Source organism: Monomorium pharaonis, chromosome 5, assembly GCF_013373865.1.
Source record: "Monomorium pharaonis isolate MP-MQ-018 chromosome 5, ASM1337386v2, whole genome shotgun sequence".
In the NCBI taxonomy this organism is placed as follows: Eukaryota; Metazoa; Arthropoda; class Insecta; order Hymenoptera; family Formicidae; genus Monomorium; species Monomorium pharaonis.
In genome coordinates, this window is record NC_050471.1 from 24,296,226 (window position 1) to 24,321,395 (window position 25,170).

The window sequence follows — 25,170 nt, forward strand, 5'->3', positions numbered from 1 at the left end:
TCGTATCCTTTTAACGAAATGTTTCAAGGAAAGTAGTAGAACTAAAGAAACAATCAAATAAATTTTATTTTAATGGCATAATTCAACTAGTGGAAACATTCAATAATCCTCAAAATTTCGGGTATATGGATTTTATTCAAATCCGAGAAAATTTTACGTTTTGGTTTGTCACATTGTATCCGTTATTTTGAATTTTAAAATTTTGACTACAGATTCATAATTAGCAACCTTAATTAATTTTCAATAAGACATGAATTAAATATTATTCCTACTCACTAAATTTTTTTAGAGTGAAAATACTATCACTACAGTTTTTTGAGTAATTTTCTATTTCAAGAGTTTACATTATTAGTGAGTGAATATCAAGGAATTTATTCGAACAAAGTAAACTTTAATTCTTATTGGAGTAGAAAATTACTCCAAAAATTGTAGTGGCAGTACTTTCACTCTATGAAATTTAGAGAGTAGAAAGTCAAGTAAAAAATGGTTAATAATATACTTTTTTTAAACAATTTTTCTTTTATTTTTTGAGCTACTTTATATAATATGCTAATAAAACTAAATTAAATAAGGACTATCTGTTTAAAAAAAAACATCATCTATAAGTGAAAACTTTTGTCGATAGCAAGTAATTTGGCATCGATTTAAACTTATTTTATGTAATAAATATTTTACATAATTGTTGTAAAGCTTGACATGTATCTCGATTAACTTATTTCTGAAGATGACTTTGCTTCACTATTTTCCGCAGGCATTTATTCGCCGTGGGCTCCTCCGCGTACAGTCAGGTGACTGCAGCCAATAACTCCAGTGCCAATCAGGTGGTCGTCATTTCCGGCGAGTCTGGCTCGGGGAAGACAGAGTCTACGAAGCTGGTGATGCAATATCTCGCAGCCGTCAATCGCGCGCCAAACAATCTCGTCACCGAGCAAATCCTGGAGGCGACGCCGCTTTTGGAGAGCTTTGGGAATGCCAAAACGCCGCGTAACGACAACAGCAGTCGTTTCGGAAAATACCTGGAGGTTCACTTCAGGGAGTGAGTAATATTAAAAGATACATATATTTTATGAAATAAATGAAATACAAAATTTTTTGGTTCTGCTGGTGTCACATCACGCAAACAATTTTTCTATTTCTCAGCGGCGCGATCATAGGCGGTAGAATAACGCAATATCTTCTAGAAAAGAGTAGGATAGTAACTCAGGCCTCGGAGGAGAGGAACTACCACGTGTTCTATGAACTTCTAGCTGGACTCGATCAGCAACTCAGGGATAAATACGGCCTGCTTACACCGGACAAGTACTTTTATTTAAACCAGGTACATTAGCGTATGACAAAATCCTCGCATTTTAAATTAGAGAAAAGAGAGAAAGAAAGGAGAATAGTATCGCACAATTATTGTTAATAAAATGTTTTCAGGGTGGAAACTGCGAGATCGATGGCAAGAGCGACGTGCAGGATTTTAAGGCGCTCTTGTCGGCCATGCAGGTTCTCGGCTTCTCGTCCGAGGAGCAGGATACTATCTTCAAGATCCTAGCCAGCGTGTTGCATCTGGGGAACGTATACTTTCACCGGAAGCAAATGAGGCACGGCCAGGAAGGCGTGGAAGTCGGTTCTGACGCTGAAATACGCTGGGCGGCGCACCTTCTTCAAGTGAATTCCGATGGCATCATCCGAGCTCTTACCACCAAAACGACGGTAAGTTTTCACTTTGGTACTACTCTCATTTCGATTCAATCGGTGTAAGATGAGTTGGGAGAAAACCACCCCTTTTCTTGAATATCATGGAATTAAGCTGCGAAACAATTTATGTAATATTACTGTGAATTTTATGTATTTATCCAAATAAAATAATTTAAATTGATACTTCAGATTTTTAGGAGAAAAATTAATTAAACTCTGCAAAACTGACATTTTCTTCAACGTATCTAAAAAAAAGCATGTAAAGTCGATTGCTCGCATTTCTCGAAGTTTATTGTTGTCGCTTTTCCGCGATGCCGATTGGTTCTCTCGCTGCGCATATTTCGTGTTGCAAGAGTAGCTGTCATTGCAATTTTGACAGCTGTTAAATTTGTATAAATATTATCTATACATTTATTGTTGTAATTTATTTTTAAAAAGTAAAAAATAAAAAGTTAAGTAGCGCGCGCGAAGCGAGAAGGGAGCGAGGAGTGAGCGAAAAGTGAGCGAGGAGGGAGCGAGGAGGGAGCGAGGAGGGAGCGAGGAGGGAGCGAGGAGTGTGCAAGGAGGGAGCGAGGAGGGAGCCAGGAGGGAGCGAGGAGAGAGCGAGGAGGGAGCGAGGAGTGAGCGAGGAGTGAGCGAAGAGGGAGCGAGGAGGGAACGAGGAGGGAGCGAGGAGTGAGCGAGTGACTGAGCGAGGAGTGAGCAAGGAGTGAGCGAGGAGTGAGCGAGGAGGAAGCGAGGAGGGAGCGAGGAGTGAGCGAGGAGTGAGCAAGGAGGGAGCGAGGAAGGAGCCAGGAGGGAGCGAGGAGGGAGCGAGGAGTGAGCGAGGAGTGAGGGAGGAGTGAGCAAGGAGTAAGCGAGTGAGTGAGGAGTGAGCGAGTAGTGAGCGAGGAATGAGCGAGTGATTAAGCGAGGAGTGAGCGAGAAGGGAGCGAGGAGTGAGCGAGAAGGAAGCGAGGAGGGAGCGAGGAGATAGCGAGTGAGTGAGCGAGGAGTGAGCGAGGAGGGAGCGAGGAGGGAGCGAGGAGATAGCGAGTGAGTGAGCGAGGAGTGAGCGAGGAGGGAGCGAGGAGTGAGCGAGGAGTGAGCGAGGAGTAAACGAGGAGTGAGCGAGGAGGGAGCAAGGAGTGAGCGAGTAAGTGAGCGAGGAGGGAGCAAAGAGGGAGCGAGGAGTGAGCAAGGAGTGAGCAAGGAGGGAGCGAGGAGGGAGCCAGGAGGGAGCGAGGAGGGAGCGAGAAGTGAGCGAGGAGGGAGCGAGGAGGGAGCGAGGAGAAAGCGAGTGAATGAGCAAAGAGTGAGCGAGGAGGGAGCGAGGAGTGAGCGAGGAGTGAGCGAGGAGTGAACGAGGAGTGAGCGAGGAGTGAACGAGGAGTGAGCGAGGAGTGAACAAGGAGTGAGCGAGGAGGGAGCGAGGAGTGAACGAGGAGTGAGCGAGGAGTGAACAAGGAGTGAGCGAGGAGGGAGCGAGGAGTGAGCGAAGAGTGAGCAAGGAGGGAGCGAGGAGGGAGCCAGGAGGGAGCGAAGAAGGAGCGAGGAGTGAGCGAGGAGTGAGCGAGGAGTGAGCGAGGAGTGAGCGAGGAGGGAGCGAGGAGTGAGCGAGGAGTGAGCGAGGAGTGAGCGAGGAGTGAACAAGGAGTGAGCGAGGAGGGAGCGAGAAGTGAGCGAGGAGTGAGCGAGGAGTGAGCGAGGAGTGAGCGAGGAGTGAGCGAGGAGGGAGCGAGGAGGGAGCGAGGAGGGAGCGAGGAGTGAGCGAGGAGTGAGCGAGGAGTGAGCGAGGAGTGAACAAGGAGTGAGCGAGGAGGGAGCGAGGAGGGAGCGAGGAGTGAGCGAGGAGTGAGCGAGGAGGGAGCGAGGAGTGAGCGAAGAGTGAGCAAGGAGGGAGCGAGGAGGGAGCCAGGAGGGAGCGAAGAAGGAGCGAGTGAGTGAGCTAAGAGTGAGCGAGGAGTGAGCGAGGAGTGAGCGAGGAGTGAGCGAGGAGGGAGCGAGGAGGGAGCGAGGAGTGAGCGAGTGAGTGAGCGAGGAGTGAGCGAGGAGTGAGCGAGGAGGGAGCGAGGAGTGAGCGAAGATTGAGCAAGGAGGGAGCGAGGAGAGAGCCAGGAGGGAGCGAAGAGGGAGCGAGGAGTGAGCGAGAAGGGAGCGAGGAGTGAGCGAGGAGTGAGCAAGGAGGGAGCGAGGAGTAAGCGAGGAGTGAGCGAGTGAGTGAGTGAAAAAGGGTGGGAGGGAGGGAGCAAACGAGCGAGCGTAACTAGATAAATATGTAGCTAGGTAGCTAGGTAGCTAGGTAGCAGTAAGTTGCAAGTAGGTATGTATGTTGGTCTGTATGTATGTAGGTAGGTATGTATGTATGTATGTATGTATGTATGTATGTATGTATGTATGTATGTATGTATGTATGTATGTATGTATGTATGTATGTATGTATGTATGTATGTATGTATAATTAAACTTTACATTTTTTTATTCAAAATTGCAGAAGACGTTAGATTAATGTAAACGAAAGATAGAGAAAATCAAATTGCAATTATTATTATTTTTAAAGTGAAAAGTCAAATAGCGCGCGCGCAGCGCGCGCCTGTAATGTTCTAGTATGTATAATATAAGATGCCACTACTATTTAAATATTATGACATAATAGAAATTTGCTTATTTACAATAGACAGTCTAGTTTAAGCAAAGAGAAAAATAAGCGATAAAACTTAAATGAATTATTCAGGAAGCACTTTTTATATATTTATACTTTTACAGATTTCAACATTTTATTAAATTTAAAATGTTTAAAATTATATAAAAAGAAAAGAAAAAGGACGATCATCCAAAATTTTAATATACAAAATTATTTGAATAAAAATATCAAGGTTAAAAAATCATATTTTATATAACTGGGATTGAGTGATAAAAGATGTCATTGCAATTTGCATGCATATAATGATTTTATAAATATAATCTATACTAATCATACTGTCACATAAAATGCAGCTCGAAACAGTTATCTATTTTCAAAATAATTGAATCATACAACTTAGTTATTACATTATCGAATAAACAATATTTCACGACTTATTCTTTATTTTATAAATTTCTGCTGATCCTTATTAATACTGAAATCTCTTGAATCTTCTTTATTGCTTCCCAACAGTTTATCATACTTATTTATAATTAGATTAACTAATTTCATGAAGAAATGATTCATGAAGAAATGAAAAACAACTATAATAACTATAATTAATTACAATCAAAGTGGCATCTTTGCGACTTATCTTAAATATTCTATACACGTCAAAGAAATGTTATTATAAAAACGTTTTTAAGAAAGTTTACATTCTTTATACATTATCTCTTATAGGTATTTTGAGCATTCTTGTTATTTCAACCATAAATTATTCAATTAACCAACTGTGAATCCGTACATTTATTGCTGCAGGAAGCAAGGAACGAAAGAGTTTTCACAGCTTTGAATATCGACCAAGCCCTCGATGCTAGGGACGCTTTCGCAAAAGCTTTATACAGTTCGCTCTTTTCGTGGCTAGTCGCGCGAGTCAACCATATCGTTTACAAAGGTACGAAACAGACCGCTGCCATTTCGATCCTCGACATCTTTGGTTTTGAGAATTTCACGGAGAACAGTTTTGAACAGTTATGTATCAATTACGCAAACGAGAATCTTCAGTTCTACTTTAACAAGCACATATTCAAGCTCGAGCAACAGGAGTACGCGAAGGAGAAGATCGAATGGACTACCATCAATTACACGGTGAGATTGATTGATTTGATACAATTGTTTGGTGGAACGTCAGTACAAACGCGTAGATCACGGAAATAATTTTATTATCGGTCTATTTGTCTTAGGATAACTTGCCGGTTATCCATCTGATCGCGAAAAAGCCAGTGGGGATTCTTCACCTGCTGGACGACGAGAGCAACTTTCCTAAAGCGACGGATCTTTCCTTCTTGGAGAAATGCCATTACAATCATGCGTTGAGTGAGCTGTATTCCAGACCTAGGATGAACTCCGCCGAGTTCGCGATCAGGCACTATGCCGGACAAGTTTGGTACAACGTAGAGGGCTTCTTAGATAAAAATAGGGATACCTTGAGACCAGATGTCGTCGAGTTACTGATCAGCAGCAAGATTTCGGTAAGTTTCCATTTTGTTCATGCTGTTAAGCTGGAAGAATCTTACAGTATACATGATAGTTGTGATGATTGCAGATGGTTAGCAAGATGTTCCAGCATGTCAGAACCACTCATGAAGCTAATAAAACTATGAACAAACCAAATGGCAGATTTGTCACTATGAAACCGAGAACTCCCACTGTTTCGGCCCGATTTCATGACAGCCTCCAGCAACTCTTGGAATCTATGTCTCAGTAAGCATTACAAAACAAGATAAAACACAATTTGAATTTTCTGTTTAATTTAAAAACTGATGGACGCTGCAAATTGTAGGAAGCAATTTTTTAATAAATTTAATCAAGTTTAGAGAATTTTAATAACATTTCTGAAAATTTATGTGTTCTATCAAACATATTAATAGATCTTTTTATCGATCTGTTGGATTTTTGCAATAGTCCTTACCTGTTTAATTGTATAGTTACAATTAAAGTTTTTTTCTCTTCTGTGTAGATGTAATCCTTGGTTCGTCCGTTGCATCAAGCCGAATACTGAGAAGGCACCGATGAAGTTTGACATGCCTTGCGTGCTTGAACAATTAAGATACACGGGCATGTTGGAGACGATCCGTATCAGAAAAACCGGCTACCCGGTCCGTCTTCTGTTCGGACACTTTGTGGACCGGTATCGCTACCTCGTCTCGACCCATTTGCCCAGGAGTGCGCCTAACAAGGAACTGTGCAGAATAATTTTGGACAAAGCAGCACCGAAAGAAGCACAGTCGCAGTATCAGCTCGGACTCACGCGAGTGTTCTTACGCGAATCGTTGGAGAGATCTTTGGAATATAACAGAGCATTGATTCTGGAAAGAGCGGCCATCACAGTCCAGAGGTATCAAATTATACAAAAACGACGCAAATTTTAATTTTAATTATTATTTAATAATTACAAAGTAGATAACATTATGACCCCCATTTACACTTTATTTAATAACTTTGTTAATAATCTATATTTTTAATTGAAAAATTAACAATTATCAAAATGTTCTTCGATAAATTCTAGATTCAAAAATTATGACATATTTATTACATTAAATATAATTTACAAAAATGTAACAGCATTGCATAATAAATCGAAAAGGAGGGGGTAGTAATATGGTCCACTACTGGAATATATTTAAAAAATTGGTTTTAATAAAAAGACACGATATTTTGTTATAAAATTAACCTTCCACTTGCCACTCTAACACACACTTTTACTGCTAACCTTTGATTTGTGAAGAAACTATAATTATGTTTCTCTGACTTGTTTAATGTACGAAATACTTTATGACGTTAAAATATCTCATAGAAATTTATTCCTCTCAATTTATTTTACAGCACCTTTTACATATTGAAATTAATATCAATAAATGTATGAATCTCTTCCGAATGTTGCTATAACAATTTCCCTTACAGATACACAAGAGGCTTCTTGGCGCGCAGAAGATTCCTCAACATTTCACGAAGCACAGTTTTGATACAGGCGGTGTATCGCGGTTACCGTGAACGTAAGCAGTTCCGCGCAATGAAAAAGGGTGTTATGATGGCGCAGAAGCTATATAGAGGTAGAAAGGAACGGGAGAGATTCAAGGTGTTAAAAGATGAAATGGTGAAAAGAGCGGAAATCGAGAGGGCCAGTAAGGAACGGGCAAAGGCGAAGCAGCAGCGAGATGAGCAGGAGAGGACCTCGCGAGCTGTTGCTGGTGTAAACCATTTGGAGATTCCCGCAGAACTAGCCTTTATTTACAGCAAACTCGATGGTACGTTACGTTTTTATTAGAATAAATATGACAACAACGTCGTGAAATTCAAACCTTCACGTATTTTATATCTTCCACAAATCTTACCTTTTTAAAAATATTTGTTTCATAATTTCCACTTTCCAGATTGGCAACCCACACACACAGAGCGAAATCTTCTCAAGGTTGTTGGCCAAGTCATCCCGATGAACTATACCTACAATCTGCCGCCCGATATCGATCAGTATCAGTTCTCGAAGTTCACCAACATTTATTTCAAGAGTCACATCTTTGGGATGAAACGCGAGCCGATCAAGACTCCATTCCTAGCGAAGGCTCGCGATCAGGATTACACTGATTCCTTGATGATCTTTAAGATGATATTGCGCTTTATGAACGAGAGTAATCTTAATGGCAAACGCGAACAAGCGTTGGGCGACTATATCGTTAACAAGGGAATTGTGAATGAGAAACTAAGGGACGAAATACTGTGCCAGTTAGCGAATCAAACCTGGAAGAATGAGAACGACGCCAACAAGGAAAGAGGATGGCTGTTGCTGTCCAATTGCTTGTCCGCGTTCCAGCCAAGTGCCACGCTCTTCAAGTATCTTCTAAAGTAAGTTCACATTAGACGCGCAATACATCGTTAAAGTCCCTAATTGACGTACTTTAATTAGATATGTCTCCGATCACGCCTACGACGGCTATAAGGCTTACTGCCAACGCAAACTGTTACAAGGCGAGAGAACGGTGTATCGTATGATGAGTAATAATCAACAAGCAGTGCATCAGGTACCCAGAAATTATCCGCCATGCGTTCTAGAGTGGCGGGCCAATAGAAATCGCGTAAATATGGCGCTCAACGTTGGCTTTTACGACGGTAAACTACCTCAAAATCGTAAAAATAACACACATATGTATATGTATATAACACCCTGAAAACTTTATTGTCATCAATAACTTTTCACTTTACAGGCGAAACAACCACATGCGCAATAGATTCCTGGACGACGTGTGAAGAATTGGCCAATCTTGCGGTTCGAAACCATGGGGTGGAGAACGCCGGCTGGACTATCACACTTTGGAATCAACTAGACGGTCCGGATGCTATCGTGACGGAGACCAATGGCTTCGATTATGTATTAGATTTGATCTCGGAGATGGAATTGGCACCAGCTTTCCCTGCCGCCAAACATATGTTCCTGGAACAACGCAAAAATAGTCTGCCGCCTATAAAAAAGCGAGAGGTAAGAAAATTTCAACTATGTAATTAATATAATAGAAATAATAGAGAAAACTTAAAACTTTATCCAGAAACATTGTTGTCAACATAGCAAAAGCATAAAGTATAGAAAACAAATGTGAGAAATAAAATTTTAGTAATTAACAGGTTTATTATTAAATTTATATCCAACATATATTCAACAATATATCCAACAATCAAGTCAATTATTTTTCGCTTTTTCATTTTTCTATATTAGCGATATTAATATTAAAACAATTGTTAAATTATTGAATTTTGGTATTTAAATTTATAAAATTTCTTTTTAGCATGCTCAAGTTATTCGGGAGTTGGAACAGGAAATGGAAATCCCTATTCTAAAAACCTTCCAGCCTCTAGAAAGAAAATCAGTGCCAAAAGTAGTTGATAAACCTGTCGAACTGGACATCCAGGTACCGAGGCGGCCGGTAGTTCCTCCGCCGCAGCCACCCATTACGAAACAACCCGTACGTATTGGTTTAATTGTAATTTCTTACAAGCAAGTAAAGAATCTAGTTTATATTGAAAACTCTTTTGCTCCTGAAAATTGTTAAATCAAATTAGAGCAGCTAATTAATTATGATTTTTGTAAAATTTTAAAATGTTAAATAAAATTTTAAAATTAGTGGTGAAATACATATAAATGATTGATAAATAAAATATTATATAAAGTAATGAAAAAATTGTCATATTAAAAAATAACAATACTTCTAATTTAAGAAAGTCTTGAAAAACATTTATTTTATATTATAGTATGTGTCTTGATTTTGTATTTATTTTGTCTCATTCTTTGAGTCTTTTATTTATAATTTAATAAATCATGCGTTTAACAAGAGTATCTGAAAACATAATATATTATACAGATGCGAAAGCAATCACACGAGGTCATTTTGGAGACGACGGAAATGGGATTGTCGAGGAAATCTGCCTTGAACGACCGCTATTTCGAGAAAGAAAAGCAGCGTAGTCGAAGTTTGGACAACTTGCTTCAGTCAGAAGTCATGCCTTCACCGGTAAAACTTGCCAATCTCGGGCTTTCTTCATCTAAGTTGAATGAACGGTATCACAGTTTGGAAAGAATTGGTGAGACTCCGGCAGTCAGTAACGTTGAGTACATGACGCGTACTGAGATCACGCAAGAGAGGAAATACAGTAGGGTCACAAGAACGACGGAGCCTAACATAGAAGAGGAGGATCTCACGATTGATTTTGAATACCCGGATATTCAGTCCGTTAGTCAAACTGGAAGATCGGAGGATGATAAGAGCTATATAAGGTCGCAGACCAGGTTCATCAAGTCGCAATATCCTGGTAAATAATTGGGAAGAAATTATTCTTCTTATCACCTTATCTTTTTATTCATTTTCCGAAGAATTTTCAAAGATCTTAGTGAACTTCATACGCATTACGTCACGATGTCAACAATCTCGACTTTGTCCTTTACTCTTGTTATTCAATTCGCTGTTGCGTAAGATGTATTTTACTTTGAGAATTTCTATCGCGGAGAAAGTCGGTAATTATGCAACCCAATTTTTCCGTATCGGCCGCCTATCGATTATTCCTCTCGCGTTTTCAGGCAAACGCGCAGTGCCAGGAAGCCAATCTAGTCGCGCTTACATCGAGAAGAGTGAATACGGAGTAAAATCGTCTGCCATGTCTGATACTAGCGAGGCGCCTTCTTTAGCGTCGCACGTGCGACGGGTGAGAGTGCCCAGCCAAGCTTCCGACGTAGATCAGTTCCTGGACGAACTTTTTATGCCTGTATTGGACGGTAATCTCGACGAATTATCGGATGCTCGCAGTTTGGCTGCTTCGATAAAAGGTTTATACGACACTACTCCATCTGACGATCAAACGGTTCTTGAGAATCAACAAAGAATCAATAAACGATCTACTGAAAACGCCACGGTCGATGACTTCATTGAAGGAATGATGGGAAGAAACGAAGAAACAAACATCACCGCGAGCGAATTGTCAAAAAGAATCAAAGGAGGCGGCAATATGGACATCCCTAATCAAAACACGGCCTTCAACTTTAGCCCTATCGCGCAGAGTATGATGTCACCGCCCATGATGATGCCCATGTTCAGCCCTACTCAGCAAGTTTCGTCCGCGCAGAATAACAGCATGAACATGGGCGCGAGTTTTATGCCTATTCCGATCTACAGCATGCAGGGACTTAGCTTACCGCAGTATCCCAATTCACCACCCGGTCAGAGCAGCGACATAATGGCGTATCAACAGAATCTCCAGCGAGCCTTTCTGCAGAGCGCAATGGCGCAAAATATTCAAATACAGCAGCAGCTGCTGGCACAGAATCAGGCTCTACAGCAATTGTTGGTTCAAAGTCCACAGAATTCAGCACAGCAACCGGTAAGAAATTAACAGAATTAGAAATCAAGAAACCTGTACAAAAAAGTCTAATATTCGAGGTTCGTGTGATTTAACAGAATGATTAATGAATTGATCTTTTATCGTGATTCAAATTAAATTGAACCACAATTGCTGGATACAATCTGTTCAAAAGTGTTTAGATTGTTTAACTTTCAAATATTTAATTGTTAAAACTTTTTTTTTAATATTATACTTTTCTAATATTGAATTCCTGAACATTGAATCACGATAAATAAATCAGAGGCAAACGTTGCATGTCGAGCACGATCAAAAAAAGATCACCGCAGTCTAATCACGTTGTTTCACAGTCACTTAACTATCATTAATTCGACGATCTATCATTGATAATCGCAACTGGAGATGCGCGCACTTAATAAAAGCTAACGTCTTAACAAACTGTCGTCGTTCTGGACGATCCTATGGGTTTCTGAGCCGCGTTGCGGCATGGGGTGTGTGTTTCCAGAGCATGGTGTTACCCGTTGGCCCCTCAAGCATGAATCTTGTTTCCCCAGCCTCCCCAATCGGTGCCCATATGGGGCCCAATGATTCTATTGGACGCTACTCCAAGGTATCTACTGATTTTAACTAAGCTACGCTGTATCTTGTGGCTTTCCTACAGCTACGAAAATATCGTGTACATATTGTCTAGCAGAAACAGAGGACGATATTTGGAATTAGGACTAATCTGATCAGATAATCTCCTTCATCGAATCATTGCGGCTTTTTTCCGAATAAATTCTTTTTAATCTCATATCAATTCTCATGTATATATCTGTAAATAATTGTCTGTAATCTGTAAATCGAAATTAATCGAGAACTCTATCTAATCTTTCTTGGATTAGGTCTCATTTAGAGAACCTGACGATGGTGAATTATGGTCAACCGAGAAACGGGGATCTTTGCTAACGTCTACTCCAACGAATCAACGGCAGGAGACAATGACGATAAAGGCCCAAATTCATCGATCTCAGAGCCCGCCCAGAAAGAATGCTGAAGCCAATAGAAAAACGAGCGTCGATTATGCGCGAAAGATCAGTGTGGATCGAAAGATGGTAGATAGAAAAGCCTCATCGTCACAGGCGGACGTAAAAAGATCTAATTCAAATAAAAGTAACATACAGAACAATTTTACTAACGTACTCAGTGAACTAAAAAATAGAAAGAGCAGCGTGGACAGTAATCCTTCAATGAGCAATAACAAAGGTGTTCCACCGCCCCCGCCGATGCCACCGCCTTTGGAGTCTCATGATCCTTCCGAATCTAGACCGTTCCTCGATCCGTACGGCAGGGCAAAGACAGTGCGCATCGGGAAATGGAGGTAAATTCAGCATTAAACAAATTAAATAATAGTGAATATCTATAATTCAGGCAATTAACTCGTATACTAATATTGCTTAGATGGCCACCACCTAGTGATTCGAATGAGAATCAAGGACAGGATAGTTTCATAGAATTCAAAATGCGTCAGCAACAACAGCAACGCAAGATAACGCCACAGTACCAAGAGTACGACCAAGGCGAAGGTGAAGCTACGACGGAAGGCGGCGTCGAATGGGAAGAATTCGAGATTGAAAATATTGTCACTAACGAAGATCGACCTATAGTCGGGTCAACGACCGTGGCGAAGCACGAAAACGGATACAAAGAAGAAGGGGAGAAGAAGAAAAAGAAATCAAAGTAATTGACATCACGGTTCTCTCTCTCTCTCTCTCTCTCTCTCTCTCTCTCTCTCTCTCTCTCTCTCTTTCTATTAAACTTATAGAAGCAATTATTCAAATGTTAAATTCTTTTGCAGATCGGCTTTAGAAATAGGCGCTCAGAGGCCATCACCTGGAAGTATAGGGAAGTTGAAGCTTAGCTCGGAAATGAGACAGAGATTGGAAAAGGTAACGGCGAATCATAGTGTGAGATCCACGAAGACAACTGAAAAACCCGCTCTCCCGCGAGAAGACGGAAAGGTTAAACGGTTGGAAGATAACAGAAAGCTTCTGTTAGAACAGCAATTGGGTAATTAGATCTTTTCTCATCATAAAACCGCAAGTACGAAAATTAAATGTAAAAATATAGTATACTTAATCGTTCGAAAAATTTGAATTTTAAGGTGGCAGATGGGACGATTATGCTTCCACTGTTGACGATACTCAAAGCGTCACTTCTAAGGGCACTACCGACATGATGACGCAAGCTCAAGTAGTAAGGACACAGATCGAGAGAATGGAACGACCTGTACCACCACCGCCGCCCGTCACGCCGCCGCAGCCGCCGAGTCCAAGAGGCGGCAGTGTATACAGCAACAGGTAATAACATTACGCAGATTAAACATTGTCGGAAATCACCTTGAAGTCAAAATAATAATTACTTTAAAGCCTAGTTACAAAAAATTCAAGAGATTGATGAAAATATTTTTTTACCAAATATAACAAATGCGTTATAAGTAAATGATAAAGTCGGTAAATAATTGCTTCTAGCCAATCCGGCGTACCTCAGCCGCGATCTCCACCAGCGCCGATTGAGCCGAAAACACGCGACTCCTTCCGCACGTCTCCGGATTCTGAGAACTACGATCATTTCTCGAAGAACCAGATGTTCAGCCAAAGTCGTGACATATTCGCTTCGCAGCAACATTTGCGCGACGGTCACGACTATCGAAACGACTTTGACAAAGCTCGCGCTCAGGACGCCAAGTCCAAAGACTTCTACGGCAAGGACAGCACTGATCTGGCAAGTTCGATACGCGATCGCAGCTCCGACTTCGACTCGCGCCGCGATCTCAACTCCGAGCTCTTTGACTCTAAGTACGCGTTCGACGGATCAACCGGGAAGCGCGATCCCTTCGGCATGACTCGGGACGTGTCTCCCAAATCCCGGGACAGCTTCGGAATGCCGTCACCGCGTGACTTCGGCGTGGTTCCGAACACAAGGGAGTCCTTCACCGTCGCACGGCAAAGCTTCAACAAGCTGGACCGGGATATAGATAGACGGTCGAGCGTAGCGTCGACCCATCGCACCGACAAGATGGAGAGGATTGAGATTGAGGAGTGGCCAGAATTTCTGAAACCGGTGTTACCGCCGGCGGACAAGCCGGAGATCGAAAAGGTCCAGGAGGTGGTAAATACGAAACTTTATCCGCAGACTTCCAATGCGCATTTCACGTATAACAGGGTCACGTGGACTCTGAGAGTCAAGAAAGAGGTATTTGCGCCTAACGAGACGCTGAACAGCCCCTTGGCATTACACTTGGTGTTCTGCCAGGTCGCGTATGACGTGCTGGCGACCTCCAGCATAAGAATCACCAAGGAGGACCGGCAAAACATGCTGAAGCTGCTGGACAATTACGGCGTCACGCTAGATAATCTTCAAAGCACGCAACACAAGATCACGATCAAAAAGAACATCGTGGATATGGCAAAGCAATGGCCGTTGTACTTTGCCCGAATATTTCCTGTATCGGTAAGTCTCTTCTGTAAAAGAACAATTATTCTGCAGCATCTAAATATTTAGTTAAACACAAATCAGAAAGTAATTATCACCGGTTATAAAAATAATTATGTAGGATGCTTAAGCATGACAATATTAGTGCAGAAAGTTTTCACATTCAAGCAATCAGCTTAAACGATTAATTAAATGTATTCAACATAGTTATTTTTAGATATATATGTGTATCATTAAAATTCTTTCCGTGCACCCAAAAAAATGTTTTGCTGATATAGACAGATTTCTTGATATCACAACCAAAATGTATCGCTAATTTTTGTATTTGTTAGAATTTTGGCGTATAGAATTTGAAAATTCTGCTTCTATCAGCTAGATTGATAAGGTGCAATACATATACATATCACGGTATTTGCTAATTATTTATCTATCTAAGCTAATTTTTACACAAATATAATTTTTGTTGAAGTTGGCAAGATCATTTTTTTAACTGTGTAACAATTGAATAGTATTCTTTATTTTGTCGGTCGAAGAACGCTGATTAAAAAGTAGAAACGGTCTGAAAAATTGCTTTATTACTTCACGATCCGATAATCTCGATTGATACTTTGTCTCAGATTGGCCCACAGCATCCGGAGACGCAACACGTGGCGATATCGCATCATGGACTTCGGCTGATCAAGCGCGCGCTGAACGGCGATCTAATCATCCTGGAGACCCTGCCGCTGGAGGACATCGTCTCCGTGAATTCTTCCAGATCGGGCGTGTGCGTGCTGCAAATTGCGTCGGGAGTTAGGCTACCCCTGCACACGAACCGCGCTCCTCAATTGGCGGAGATGATCGGCAAATACATCAGACTGGTAAGTCTGTGTTTGTGTGTATGTGATCTCTTCTGTAGACGAAAATCGCGCGCCTGTCATCCACGACCAATTAGCGATGGTCGACCGCGTAAATGATAACGGCACACATGATGTGCCACGCAACACCTGTAACGAGGCAACCGCGGGTAACGCCTAGTGTAAATTGCGTTTCCAGTGAGCGGTCATATATGCTGGCCAATGCCTCCTCCGTCTCTATTCCTCTCCTCCTCCCCTACCCCCCTCGTTTTATCTCTTTTCTTTTTCCGCCATCGGAGAACGTACCGCGCGGCACCAACGATCCATCACCGACCGAAACGACGTGCCGCGCTCGATAGACACGGATACCTCGCTATTCTTCCACACGCTCTATTCTTCACCTTCGATCGAAGTCGCGCGATGTCGACATCTCGCGAAAATGCCGCCGCCGATGGGAATTCCCCACGAATTAATCGGTTCTTCTTTCGCCGAATGATTCTTCTAACTTTCGCAAGAAAAAATAGAAAAAGAAATAGAAAAAAGTTTTAATCTTTTGAATATCTTTGATCTTTCGCATTCTGACGCTGTCAAAGGCGACGTATGCGGAGAATTGCTTTTAAAGGTAATAGTTCCTCCACTATCTCGAGAACTGCCTTTTGAACGTGTCTATCCTTAGTGAATCATTAAGAGCCGCGGAACGCAGCGATGATTTTTTGCGCGCGTACGAAAGAGCGCGAGAGAAAGAGAGAGAAGGAGACCCGTCTTTATGTCTTGTGCAAACGGAGAGAGATCGGATTTCTTATAACACGCGCTAGGCCTGTTCATCAGATACACCTGCATGCATCGTCGCCGCGCACGCGATTCAAGAAGCGATTCGTTCAGCGTGACGAACGTTCTCCCAAATATACCGAATGACCGAATGCAGACGAAAAACCTTGCCAAGGATTAACTCTGCTTGAAATGTGCCTCGATATATTTTAATATACATTTAAAGGTTTCCCCTTTCTTAAATCACGCGAGTCTTCATTATTCCCTTGGGGAAAGAGAAAGCGGGGCACGACGATTGTTGAATCGAATTTTCAACGCTCGTTAATTTGATATCCGTTGGTGATTTGTTGCAGAGTGTGTCGCACGTGGCGTGCACAGCTACGTTTTCAGTACGTATTAAAAATTGAAAATGTAATATCCCATAAATGGTAGTCTAGAAACCGAGGAGCTTCCGACGCAATATATCTTACTTTCACATTGTCGTTGACAGTCGTGTAATTTCCCTCCTCAATTATCCTCGATTGAAGTCCCCCCCCTCCCTCCGATCGGGATAATTGTCGGAATAAACGACCTTTACTGAGGCACGCGCGCAATTTCAAATTCCATTACGGATTATGTAACGGTATAGAAGAGGAGCCGCGCGTAATCGCGCGAATGCACGTGCAACGTTTCGCGCAACGTTGGAAGACGAGTGTTTCCTTCGCGGCGATTCGCAGTCGAAGATACGGAATGATGTCAAAAGATCGGAACGGAGGAATGCTGTTCGTGAAAAATACGCGATTCAATATTTATGAAAACATCGCCTGGCGTGTGGAGATCCAGCCAGCCAGCAGTCGTAGAAAGCCGGTTTTAATTAGTCGCGTAGCGACTCCATTGTCCAAATGCGTTTTCTGAAGGAGAGTCTTTACATTACAAAGGAATGATAATAATTCCATTATACTTTGTTTCTCTTTTGTTGTTACAAATTTTAATTGGTGAGCAGTTTTCACGTAAAATCAAGAGTAAAACATTGTAACCTCGTAGATTCTCACTTGATGTCTCGAAACCGTTATATCTCGTACGCGATAAAAGTGACTATTTTATCTCCCAAAGTATTCAATTTATTTTATTTATTTTTTAAAATTTTATTTATATATGAAGATCTGGAAATACAACATATTTTAACAATTTTAGAAGTAGAGTTTCTACAAATAAATTAAATTAAATACTTCTTATTTATAGTTCTCTCGGATACTCTCAATTGAACTGCCGTATACTTTCTGAAAGCATTCATTAAACAATTCTACTCCGTTAAATTACCCTATTTTCTTCACTTTTCTACCCGCGAACAGTTTCGATGAAAGAAGAAGCGAACGCAGATATACTTGGATTTCTTCTGAACGATTTCGAGTTCAAGCAACTCGTATTCACCGCAGGCGCGGCTTGCTCTCCTCACGCCAACACGGACACCGGAAGTGGTTTGAATTGCTAATGCGAAACGGTGCTCATTATTTCTTTCTGCCGCGTTGACCGAAATCTCCTTCGCGCCCTTTATTTTCTTGCCATTTTGCCCCCAAGAAATAGAGACATTTTTAAATATGCCAAATTGAATTTTATTGGAACGAGATGTTCTCTTTTTAAAGCCTGTTAAGAAAGTTTCGATTACTGTTATGAAAAGCGTGTTTCATAATATCGTTTTTCCGGTCTTATGCACACTTAAACGTTTCCAATTCGTATTAAACGTATAATTAGTAGGTAGACATATAAATTTAATTGAGACCTGTCGGATAAAGCATGTTAGCTTATTATATGTTATTCTTGAACGAGTTATTTTCTACCCACTCAGGGTAAGATTTTTTTAAGATAAAATGATACTGTCACATTGCTTTTGTTGTGTATAACAGCAATAATTGTATTTCAGAAGAAATAATCTTTAAATTGCTGTTTTGTAATTTAAATCCCTTTTTAACTTTTTTAAATTAGAAAAGTAGCTATTAAAATCTGTGTAATACAATTTTGTGAATGTTTGAAGAAATCCTTAAATTTAAAAAAAAAGTAGGAATGTCATGTAACTTTTCATTGATATGTATTGCCACCTTCAAAATAACAAATAATAAACAAAATTGAAACAACAAAAATATTAATTAATTCTTTAAACATTTTTATGATATTGATAAACATCTAAAAATTTTTCTTAAAAATTGTTTATACTAATGATTTAAGTGTAACAATACGACGATAAATTATACATACAACTCTCTTTAAATTTAACATTATACTAGTTTCACTATAGTAAAATATATACATTTAAAGAGAATTGTATTTATAATTCATGAACATTTCATACTTTTATCTATAAATAATATAGATTGATGATAAAGCATCAGTTTTTAATATTAAAATCTTTTATATGACGGATGTAGATTAAACAATTTTTTTTATTTTACTAGTAATTAAATTATTTAAATCTTTTTTCTATAAGTTTTTTTTTATGCTATTTTATAAAGTTATAACAAAACTTACACGGTCAAAAGTTTGAAAAAAACTTAGCAATGCCTATAGTTTAATCTTAAATGTATTATAAAAATTTGATAAAGTTCTTACATTATGTGAAAAGATGAGAGAACCTTAAGATAAAAATATTCATATACAAAGTGAAGAAGCTTTACGCATAAAGGTTCAGTATAATCGTGCCGTCTTTGCCAAGCCGGCCGTCCAATCAAATATCCCGAAGCCAACGAACACCTTTCATTAAAGTAATAGGCATCGTGTTGCAAGCGCGCAAAGTGGAGGACAACAATTTCAATTTCACTGTCTCGCGCGCATTCCGCGCGTTCATCACGTGACATCTTGGCGGCTAGAATTGCGGAACGAAAGAGCAAGTAAATAAAAAACGTATAAAGAGCGGAAAGTATTTTCCCGCGTTCGCTGTCGCTCGACGAGTCTCTCTAATTCCGCGCGAAAGGAGGGAGGGAGGAAAAAAAGAGAAGAAAACTAATCTCACGACATGATCCGGATCGCAGAAAATATTTTGTTTCTCGGTGCGAGAAAAATGTCGCTCTGTAAGAACGGAAAGAACGCAGAGTGAGAAAGTGCCATTTCTCCGGAGACTATTATCGGTTCGAGTTTCTCGACACGATGAACGAAAGTGTTCAAAATTCTAAAGCTTTCTTCAACGGTCTTCTGATATGAAAATGCAATCACTTTTGCAGAGCGTCAAAAAAAAAGAAAATGTTATCTAGATAAGATTTTAATAAAGAAAAAAAAAACAGATATGTTTATAATACAAATCTATCTAAATTGCAAGAAAATTCAGAATTAACGTTGTAAAATTAAATCTATTATAACTATAATATACAAAATAAATGCAATTGAACTATTGACGTAAGAATTATTGAATTATGAAAGAGTTAAAAAGACCGGATGCACGTGATGTTACGTACTTAAGGACTAAGGGCGACTGGATTTTGAGGACCCTACGGATAATCGGTCGTTTCCGTTAGCGCGGCAGGTGCATCGACCTGTGCACAGTCATGTAACACTCCGAAAGCCACGTTTCCAACAGGAGTTCGAAAACCCCGGTTTTGCTTTTTTTTTTTAATACATGGATTTACGGAAAGAAAAACTGAAACCGTACTGCGCGTACGGTAGGCGTGGGACTGAAAATCTTGCGGGCGGATCCCATTGAGCGGCAAATCACAATAATCCCCGCGTAATGAGCTATCGCTTCCGACTCTCCTTTCCTCCCTCTTCCGGTTCCGATTTCTATTTCATTGCCGTGCTCGCGGCGCACATTGTCGTCACGTGGAATCGCAGGTATACATGCAGATACCGTACAAAGGATTTCCTTCTATTCGCGGAAGATTTTGTACTCGCACAGTAGATCATCGTCGTAGGAGGAATATCTCGTGTAACACGCCAATGGTTTTTAAATTAGCCATTGGCTAGGGGACTTATTCCGCGAGAGCTCTAGAGGCGATGCAATTTAAATTCAATATTGAGGAGTTAATTACAAAACGCTTCAATGTCGAATTTAAGAAAACACGCCCGAGAAAGGCGGATAATAACAGGTGCGAAACTGGGACGTACGTTCCGCGTATCGTGCAAGTGTTTTCACTTTATCAGCATTTTTTTTTTTTAATTTCGCTCCACCGACGGGAGGCAAAAAGGCCGCCGCATTTAGATAAATACTTTCTTTTTAATCACTCGAGACAAGCTTTATCCGCGACCTTGTGGTTCTCCTGTCAATTAAATGAAGGGGACAAGTCTCGCCTTCGTTCCTCGATACGCATATCTCGATCGACGATCGGAAACGCACTCTCGTTCCGATCGAACAAGATCGGTTGAAGCGATATAAAGAGCGCCTCTACGGTAAGAACGAACGACGAGGCATGATTTTCCATACGCCTAGCGTATGCGCGCCAGGCATACCGCTCGAGGAGAACGTGGTGGGGCCCGACCCAGATATTCGTCTCCCGAAGGGGCATCGGCTTCAAACAGTATACAGCCGGCAGGGAACGACGGTACCTTGGAATCGGAAGCCTCGCGGCCGCGGCTCTTCAGTTCACCGACTGCCGCCGCGCCGTGCAGGTGTGTAGCGTGTCGCGCGCGGCATTCACGTGTGTCTCGTCCGTGTATATACCTTCGTCGCACACGCGCACGCAATCCACACAAAACCCGCATGGAACCCGCGAATCCGAGGAACATTGCTCGCGAAGAAGCGAACCCGATCTCGCTACGCGAAGCGAGACGCTCGGAATAATAGCGGCTCTTTCTCTCTCTCTCTCTCTCTCTGTCTGTCTTTCTCTCTCTCCCCCCTCTCTTTCTCTCTCTCAGACTTCCGAATCTAATTTTCCGGGGAAGAAACACACTCGTGGTGGTTCGAAGGTATTAAAGGAAACATGTGTCTTCCTGTTTCGCGCTCGACTCAAAGGAAACTCGATGTATACTTCTAAAGCAAAGTTGCATTCTTTTTTATATTCATCCTTTGACACTAAAGCTGACTGAAGAAACTTAGCAGGAATGCAGTTTCTTAGAACAAGAAGCTATCGGAAGAAATTTTGAAGAAATTCGACGAAAGAACAGCTTTCTGGAACGGGAAGCTATCCAAAAAATTGTGAAGAAGTCCGACGGAAGCACAGCTTCTTGGAGTAAGGAGGTGTCGGAAGGACTTACGCCTCTCGGTGTAGTACATGACTTTACAAGACGGGCAAACATTAAGAGCTTAAGCTACATTAACTCTCATATAGTAAAAACGACTCGATGATTGTACCATTCGCCGAGAGACTTTCGACTCTGCGTCGCGCATCTGTATAATTCGCAACGCTCCCGACAAGGTTAGCATAATGATAATGACTGCCGATCGTTAATGCACGACTCCTTGCTTCGAGTGTATAGTTAATCAGCGGGGATTATTCTCTCCCGCGGATGAGACCGTGCCTTTCACACCACCGTGTAAAAACAGCGGCTTAAGAACGGCAGTGAATAATGATAAACGGAACGCAACGGCGATCACACGATCACTAACGATCTCGCGCAAGTAAGGTCGGAAGGACCCGCATTTGCGTAAGTGAAATCACGATCGATCGTCCGTTTGTTTCCTCCTCGTCGCAGTTTCAAGATCCAACGACGGCCATCGCGCGACGCCGGTCGTTCATTGGTGGAAGTCTGTTATCTCGTTACCATCGGGCGAATGTGTCGCTTCCCCAATTATTAATCTGAAACTTGAGAGGAAACACCGACATTAGGTGAAATTCGCAAACGGACTTCCGTTAAAGAGGAAAAAAAAATTCGAGCACGCGATTGATGTGACGATTTCAAGAAAGCATGAAAGCTTTCTCGCCCGCCGTGGCAGGGGAGAGTCTGCTGGCGCGAGGTAATTATAATTAAAAGTGCGCATTGTTCAGCCGGATCCCACGAGAGTCTTCTTCCGGGCGTTTTCTCACGATGTTCCGCGGACGGTCCTTCATCCGTGATCTACATCCTTCGGAAGATCCGAGTGAAATTACGATTGTTTAGAGTTAGAAGAGCTCCATGTACAAAATTTGCCAGTGAAACGGCATCGACCAACACGCACCGTAAGAGTAGCGATAGCTGCCAGGCACTTTTCTACGCGTCGACACATGCCTTCCATTAAAGGTTTATCTCCTAATTCTATAATGGAGAGAGAAGTGTCCGATACCGAAGGAGTGTTCTCCAAGCGGCTTCTCAGCAACTGGGCCGAGCTGCCGACGACACTGAGACGTCGACAGAGGCACCGTCCGGATATCCTGAATCAATTCACCGATTACTCCGAGTCTTCGGAGAACGAGTTTCACAAGCACGAACCGAAATCTTTCAGTAACGTGCAGCGAATTGTCCGTCGTTCCGAATTCTTGCGCAAATTCGAATTCAACGATGTCGCTCGGAGAGACGTTTTAGATTCTCGAAAAGAACCGAGGGAACGCAGACCGACGCCCGAGAGTCCCTTTAGTCGTTTAGATGACGGTTACTGGAAACCCTATGAGATCCAAGACTCGAAATTGGCTTATCGAAAGAAAGGTAATTTTATAGGCAGGTACGAAATGAGAAATCTCTCCGACGAGGACCGCAAGACGAACTCTCCCGATAGCCTTCTGATGAAGTCTTCCGAGTCGGAATTAAGCAGCGACGAATACGGACACACCGATGACTCTGGAGCATTTTTGGAACAAGCGTCACATTCGGACAGACAAACCAAGGCGAAAAGAAACAGCTTCATCAAATTCTTCGCGAAAGACGGCAGCAGAGAGAAGAAGAAGCTGGACTCCGAACACCTGGACGTAAACAAGAACATTAGACAGGCCTCAGAACCCTTCCGGAAGGATTCATTTGGTCAACAGAAATTTGAGTACGAAAACATTCCTAGGATAGACATGTCCAAGTTAGAGCAGAAAACCTTTCTACATCCATCCACGCGAGTGAGCAATCGCCAGCCGACTATCGAGCAACTCAGGATCGAAGAAGGTTGCCAGCTGAGAAATTCCAAGAATGCGGCAGCCTTGAAGAATACTCGGGAGAAGAAGCCGGTTCAGCAGAAGCCGAAGGATGAACAGCCAAGGACGAACGATAATTTGATTCAGGAGGTCTATGACGGTGAGCAGATCATCGTGCGGACTAACGGTGAACGCAAAGTACCGAAGATGGAGACTATCACTGAGGAGAACGCGGACGGAAGCAAGCTGAGCGTTCGAGAAATATTGAAGAGATTCGAAGAGCTCAGGACGCAGACTCAGGATGCAACGACGACGACGACGACAACGACGACGGCGACGACAACCTGCAACGACAGCGAAGCGCAGAACGAAGACAAAACGAGCGACAAGACGCTCAACACCATACAGGAGACCTTGAAGAAATTAGACGAGAAAGTCAAGAGCTATCAGGTCGCGTATTTCATTCGTCACGTTTATTATTATCTAGGAATCTGAGAGCCTTCAAGGCTCCGACATGGGGATAAATGGACTGTTAAATGAAATCAAATGAAGCGCGAATATCTCGTACTATAGTTAGGCCCAGGTGTGTGCAGCGAGGTACAAGTAAAAAAAAGAATTTACATTAATCAGGTGATGTAACGGTGCTTGATTATTTATCGAGACAGTTCACATAAATTTCTAGTAAACATCTCAAGGATGTCTCCAACATTTTTATTATTTGACTATGAAGAGAAGAAGTTATTAATCATTATGATTAATGCTTAAGAAGCGAAAAATAAAAATCTTTCTCACTTTTCACAAGGAGACGGCGCTTCAAGGCCGCTTCCTAAGTCGATGTATAATAAGAATAATAGTTGAGAAGTTATTGGAATTAAACAGTTTATTTTGTAATAAAAGGACAGAATTAAATCAATTAAATATTATACTATAGAAGAAACGATGCTTGCCATTTTTATTAGCACATAGTGTAAAAGAAAATATACATATGTGTGCAAATAAATATTACAAGAGATAAAAATTGAATTATGTACATCGTTGATAACATACATAACCGCTCAAAAATTTCAGTACGCTTAAGATTTTCTCGCTAGATGAAAGATTAAACATAAAAAAGTCTAAAGTTTTGGAAAAATTGTGTAAATTAAATACATTATAGAAACATTTCTTCTTTTTTTCTTTTTTTTTGCAAACTCTTTTACTTTAAAATTAGACAATGTTTTATAAGAAATAAATATTTACAAAAGTTCAACATGCAAGAAATAATCGCATTTTAAAAAACATTTTAAAGCTTAGAAAGAGCTTTGAAATGCTTTCTTTTCAAATGCAATGATTTCTTGCATATTAAACTTGTGTAAATATTTCAAAATAAAAAATAATTCTAAAATGAAAAATATTCAGAAAAGATTAATTTTCAATTTTATATAATAATTTAAAAACAAAATATTCTAAACGAAATTAAAAAATTCAGTTTTATCTTTCCTTTTTAAAATACATTGCAAAAAATTTTTTGAAAATATTTTTACCGAGATATTTTCATAAACTTTTCATAAAACGTGAAAAAAAATCAGAACGTGTTGAAAACGGTAGTATTTTTGAAATAATCTTTTGATTTTGCCACGATTTAGTGTTTTTGAAAAAGACTATAGAAAATATATTTTCCAACATTGGATACATTCAATAGACAAAGCAGATGAATGATTTTTTTATAATTGGTCCTTATCTTTAGTTCTTCACTGGATTTAAGTGTAGAAACTAATCGTAATAAAGAATCATTAAGCGCACATCGATGTGCTTCATTTATTGAATACATCCTATTGATAACTGCAATCATATAAAAGAGAAGATTGTGAGAATCATGCATTTTTTCATAGAAATAAAAAAAAAGATTACTGATGTCGTTATCTTTTCAATGACATAAATTACTGAGCAATTATCCCAATTTTTTCAAGTGTTTATTTTTACAAGTTCATAAATA

The 25,170-nt window shown here is 40.9% G+C and overlaps 1 protein-coding gene across 1 annotated transcript in view; it reads left to right on the forward strand.

Annotated features, from left to right (window-relative positions):
* Nucleotides 1-25,170, forward strand: part of LOC105832786 (unconventional myosin-XV) — a 60,451-nt gene that overhangs the window by 18,975 nt on the left and 16,306 nt on the right. The window contains exons 7-26 of the mRNA XM_036286925.1: nucleotides 752-1,036; nucleotides 1,141-1,318; nucleotides 1,420-1,698; nucleotides 5,105-5,434; nucleotides 5,530-5,817; nucleotides 5,892-6,049; nucleotides 6,306-6,683; nucleotides 7,250-7,593; nucleotides 7,720-8,188; nucleotides 8,250-8,452; nucleotides 8,548-8,819; nucleotides 9,124-9,300; nucleotides 9,697-10,144; nucleotides 10,410-11,206; nucleotides 12,070-12,545; nucleotides 12,626-12,904; nucleotides 13,023-13,234; nucleotides 13,329-13,524; nucleotides 13,696-14,677; nucleotides 15,277-15,519. Of these exons, the coding sequence (XP_036142818.1) occupies nucleotides 752-1,036; nucleotides 1,141-1,318; nucleotides 1,420-1,698; nucleotides 5,105-5,434; nucleotides 5,530-5,817; nucleotides 5,892-6,049; nucleotides 6,306-6,683; nucleotides 7,250-7,593; nucleotides 7,720-8,188; nucleotides 8,250-8,452; nucleotides 8,548-8,819; nucleotides 9,124-9,300; nucleotides 9,697-10,144; nucleotides 10,410-11,206; nucleotides 12,070-12,545; nucleotides 12,626-12,904; nucleotides 13,023-13,234; nucleotides 13,329-13,524; nucleotides 13,696-14,677; nucleotides 15,277-15,519 (6,994 nt within the window). The remainder of the gene's footprint in view (nucleotides 1-751; nucleotides 1,037-1,140; nucleotides 1,319-1,419; nucleotides 1,699-5,104; nucleotides 5,435-5,529; nucleotides 5,818-5,891; nucleotides 6,050-6,305; nucleotides 6,684-7,249; nucleotides 7,594-7,719; nucleotides 8,189-8,249; nucleotides 8,453-8,547; nucleotides 8,820-9,123; nucleotides 9,301-9,696; nucleotides 10,145-10,409; nucleotides 11,207-12,069; nucleotides 12,546-12,625; nucleotides 12,905-13,022; nucleotides 13,235-13,328; nucleotides 13,525-13,695; nucleotides 14,678-15,276; nucleotides 15,520-25,170) is intronic.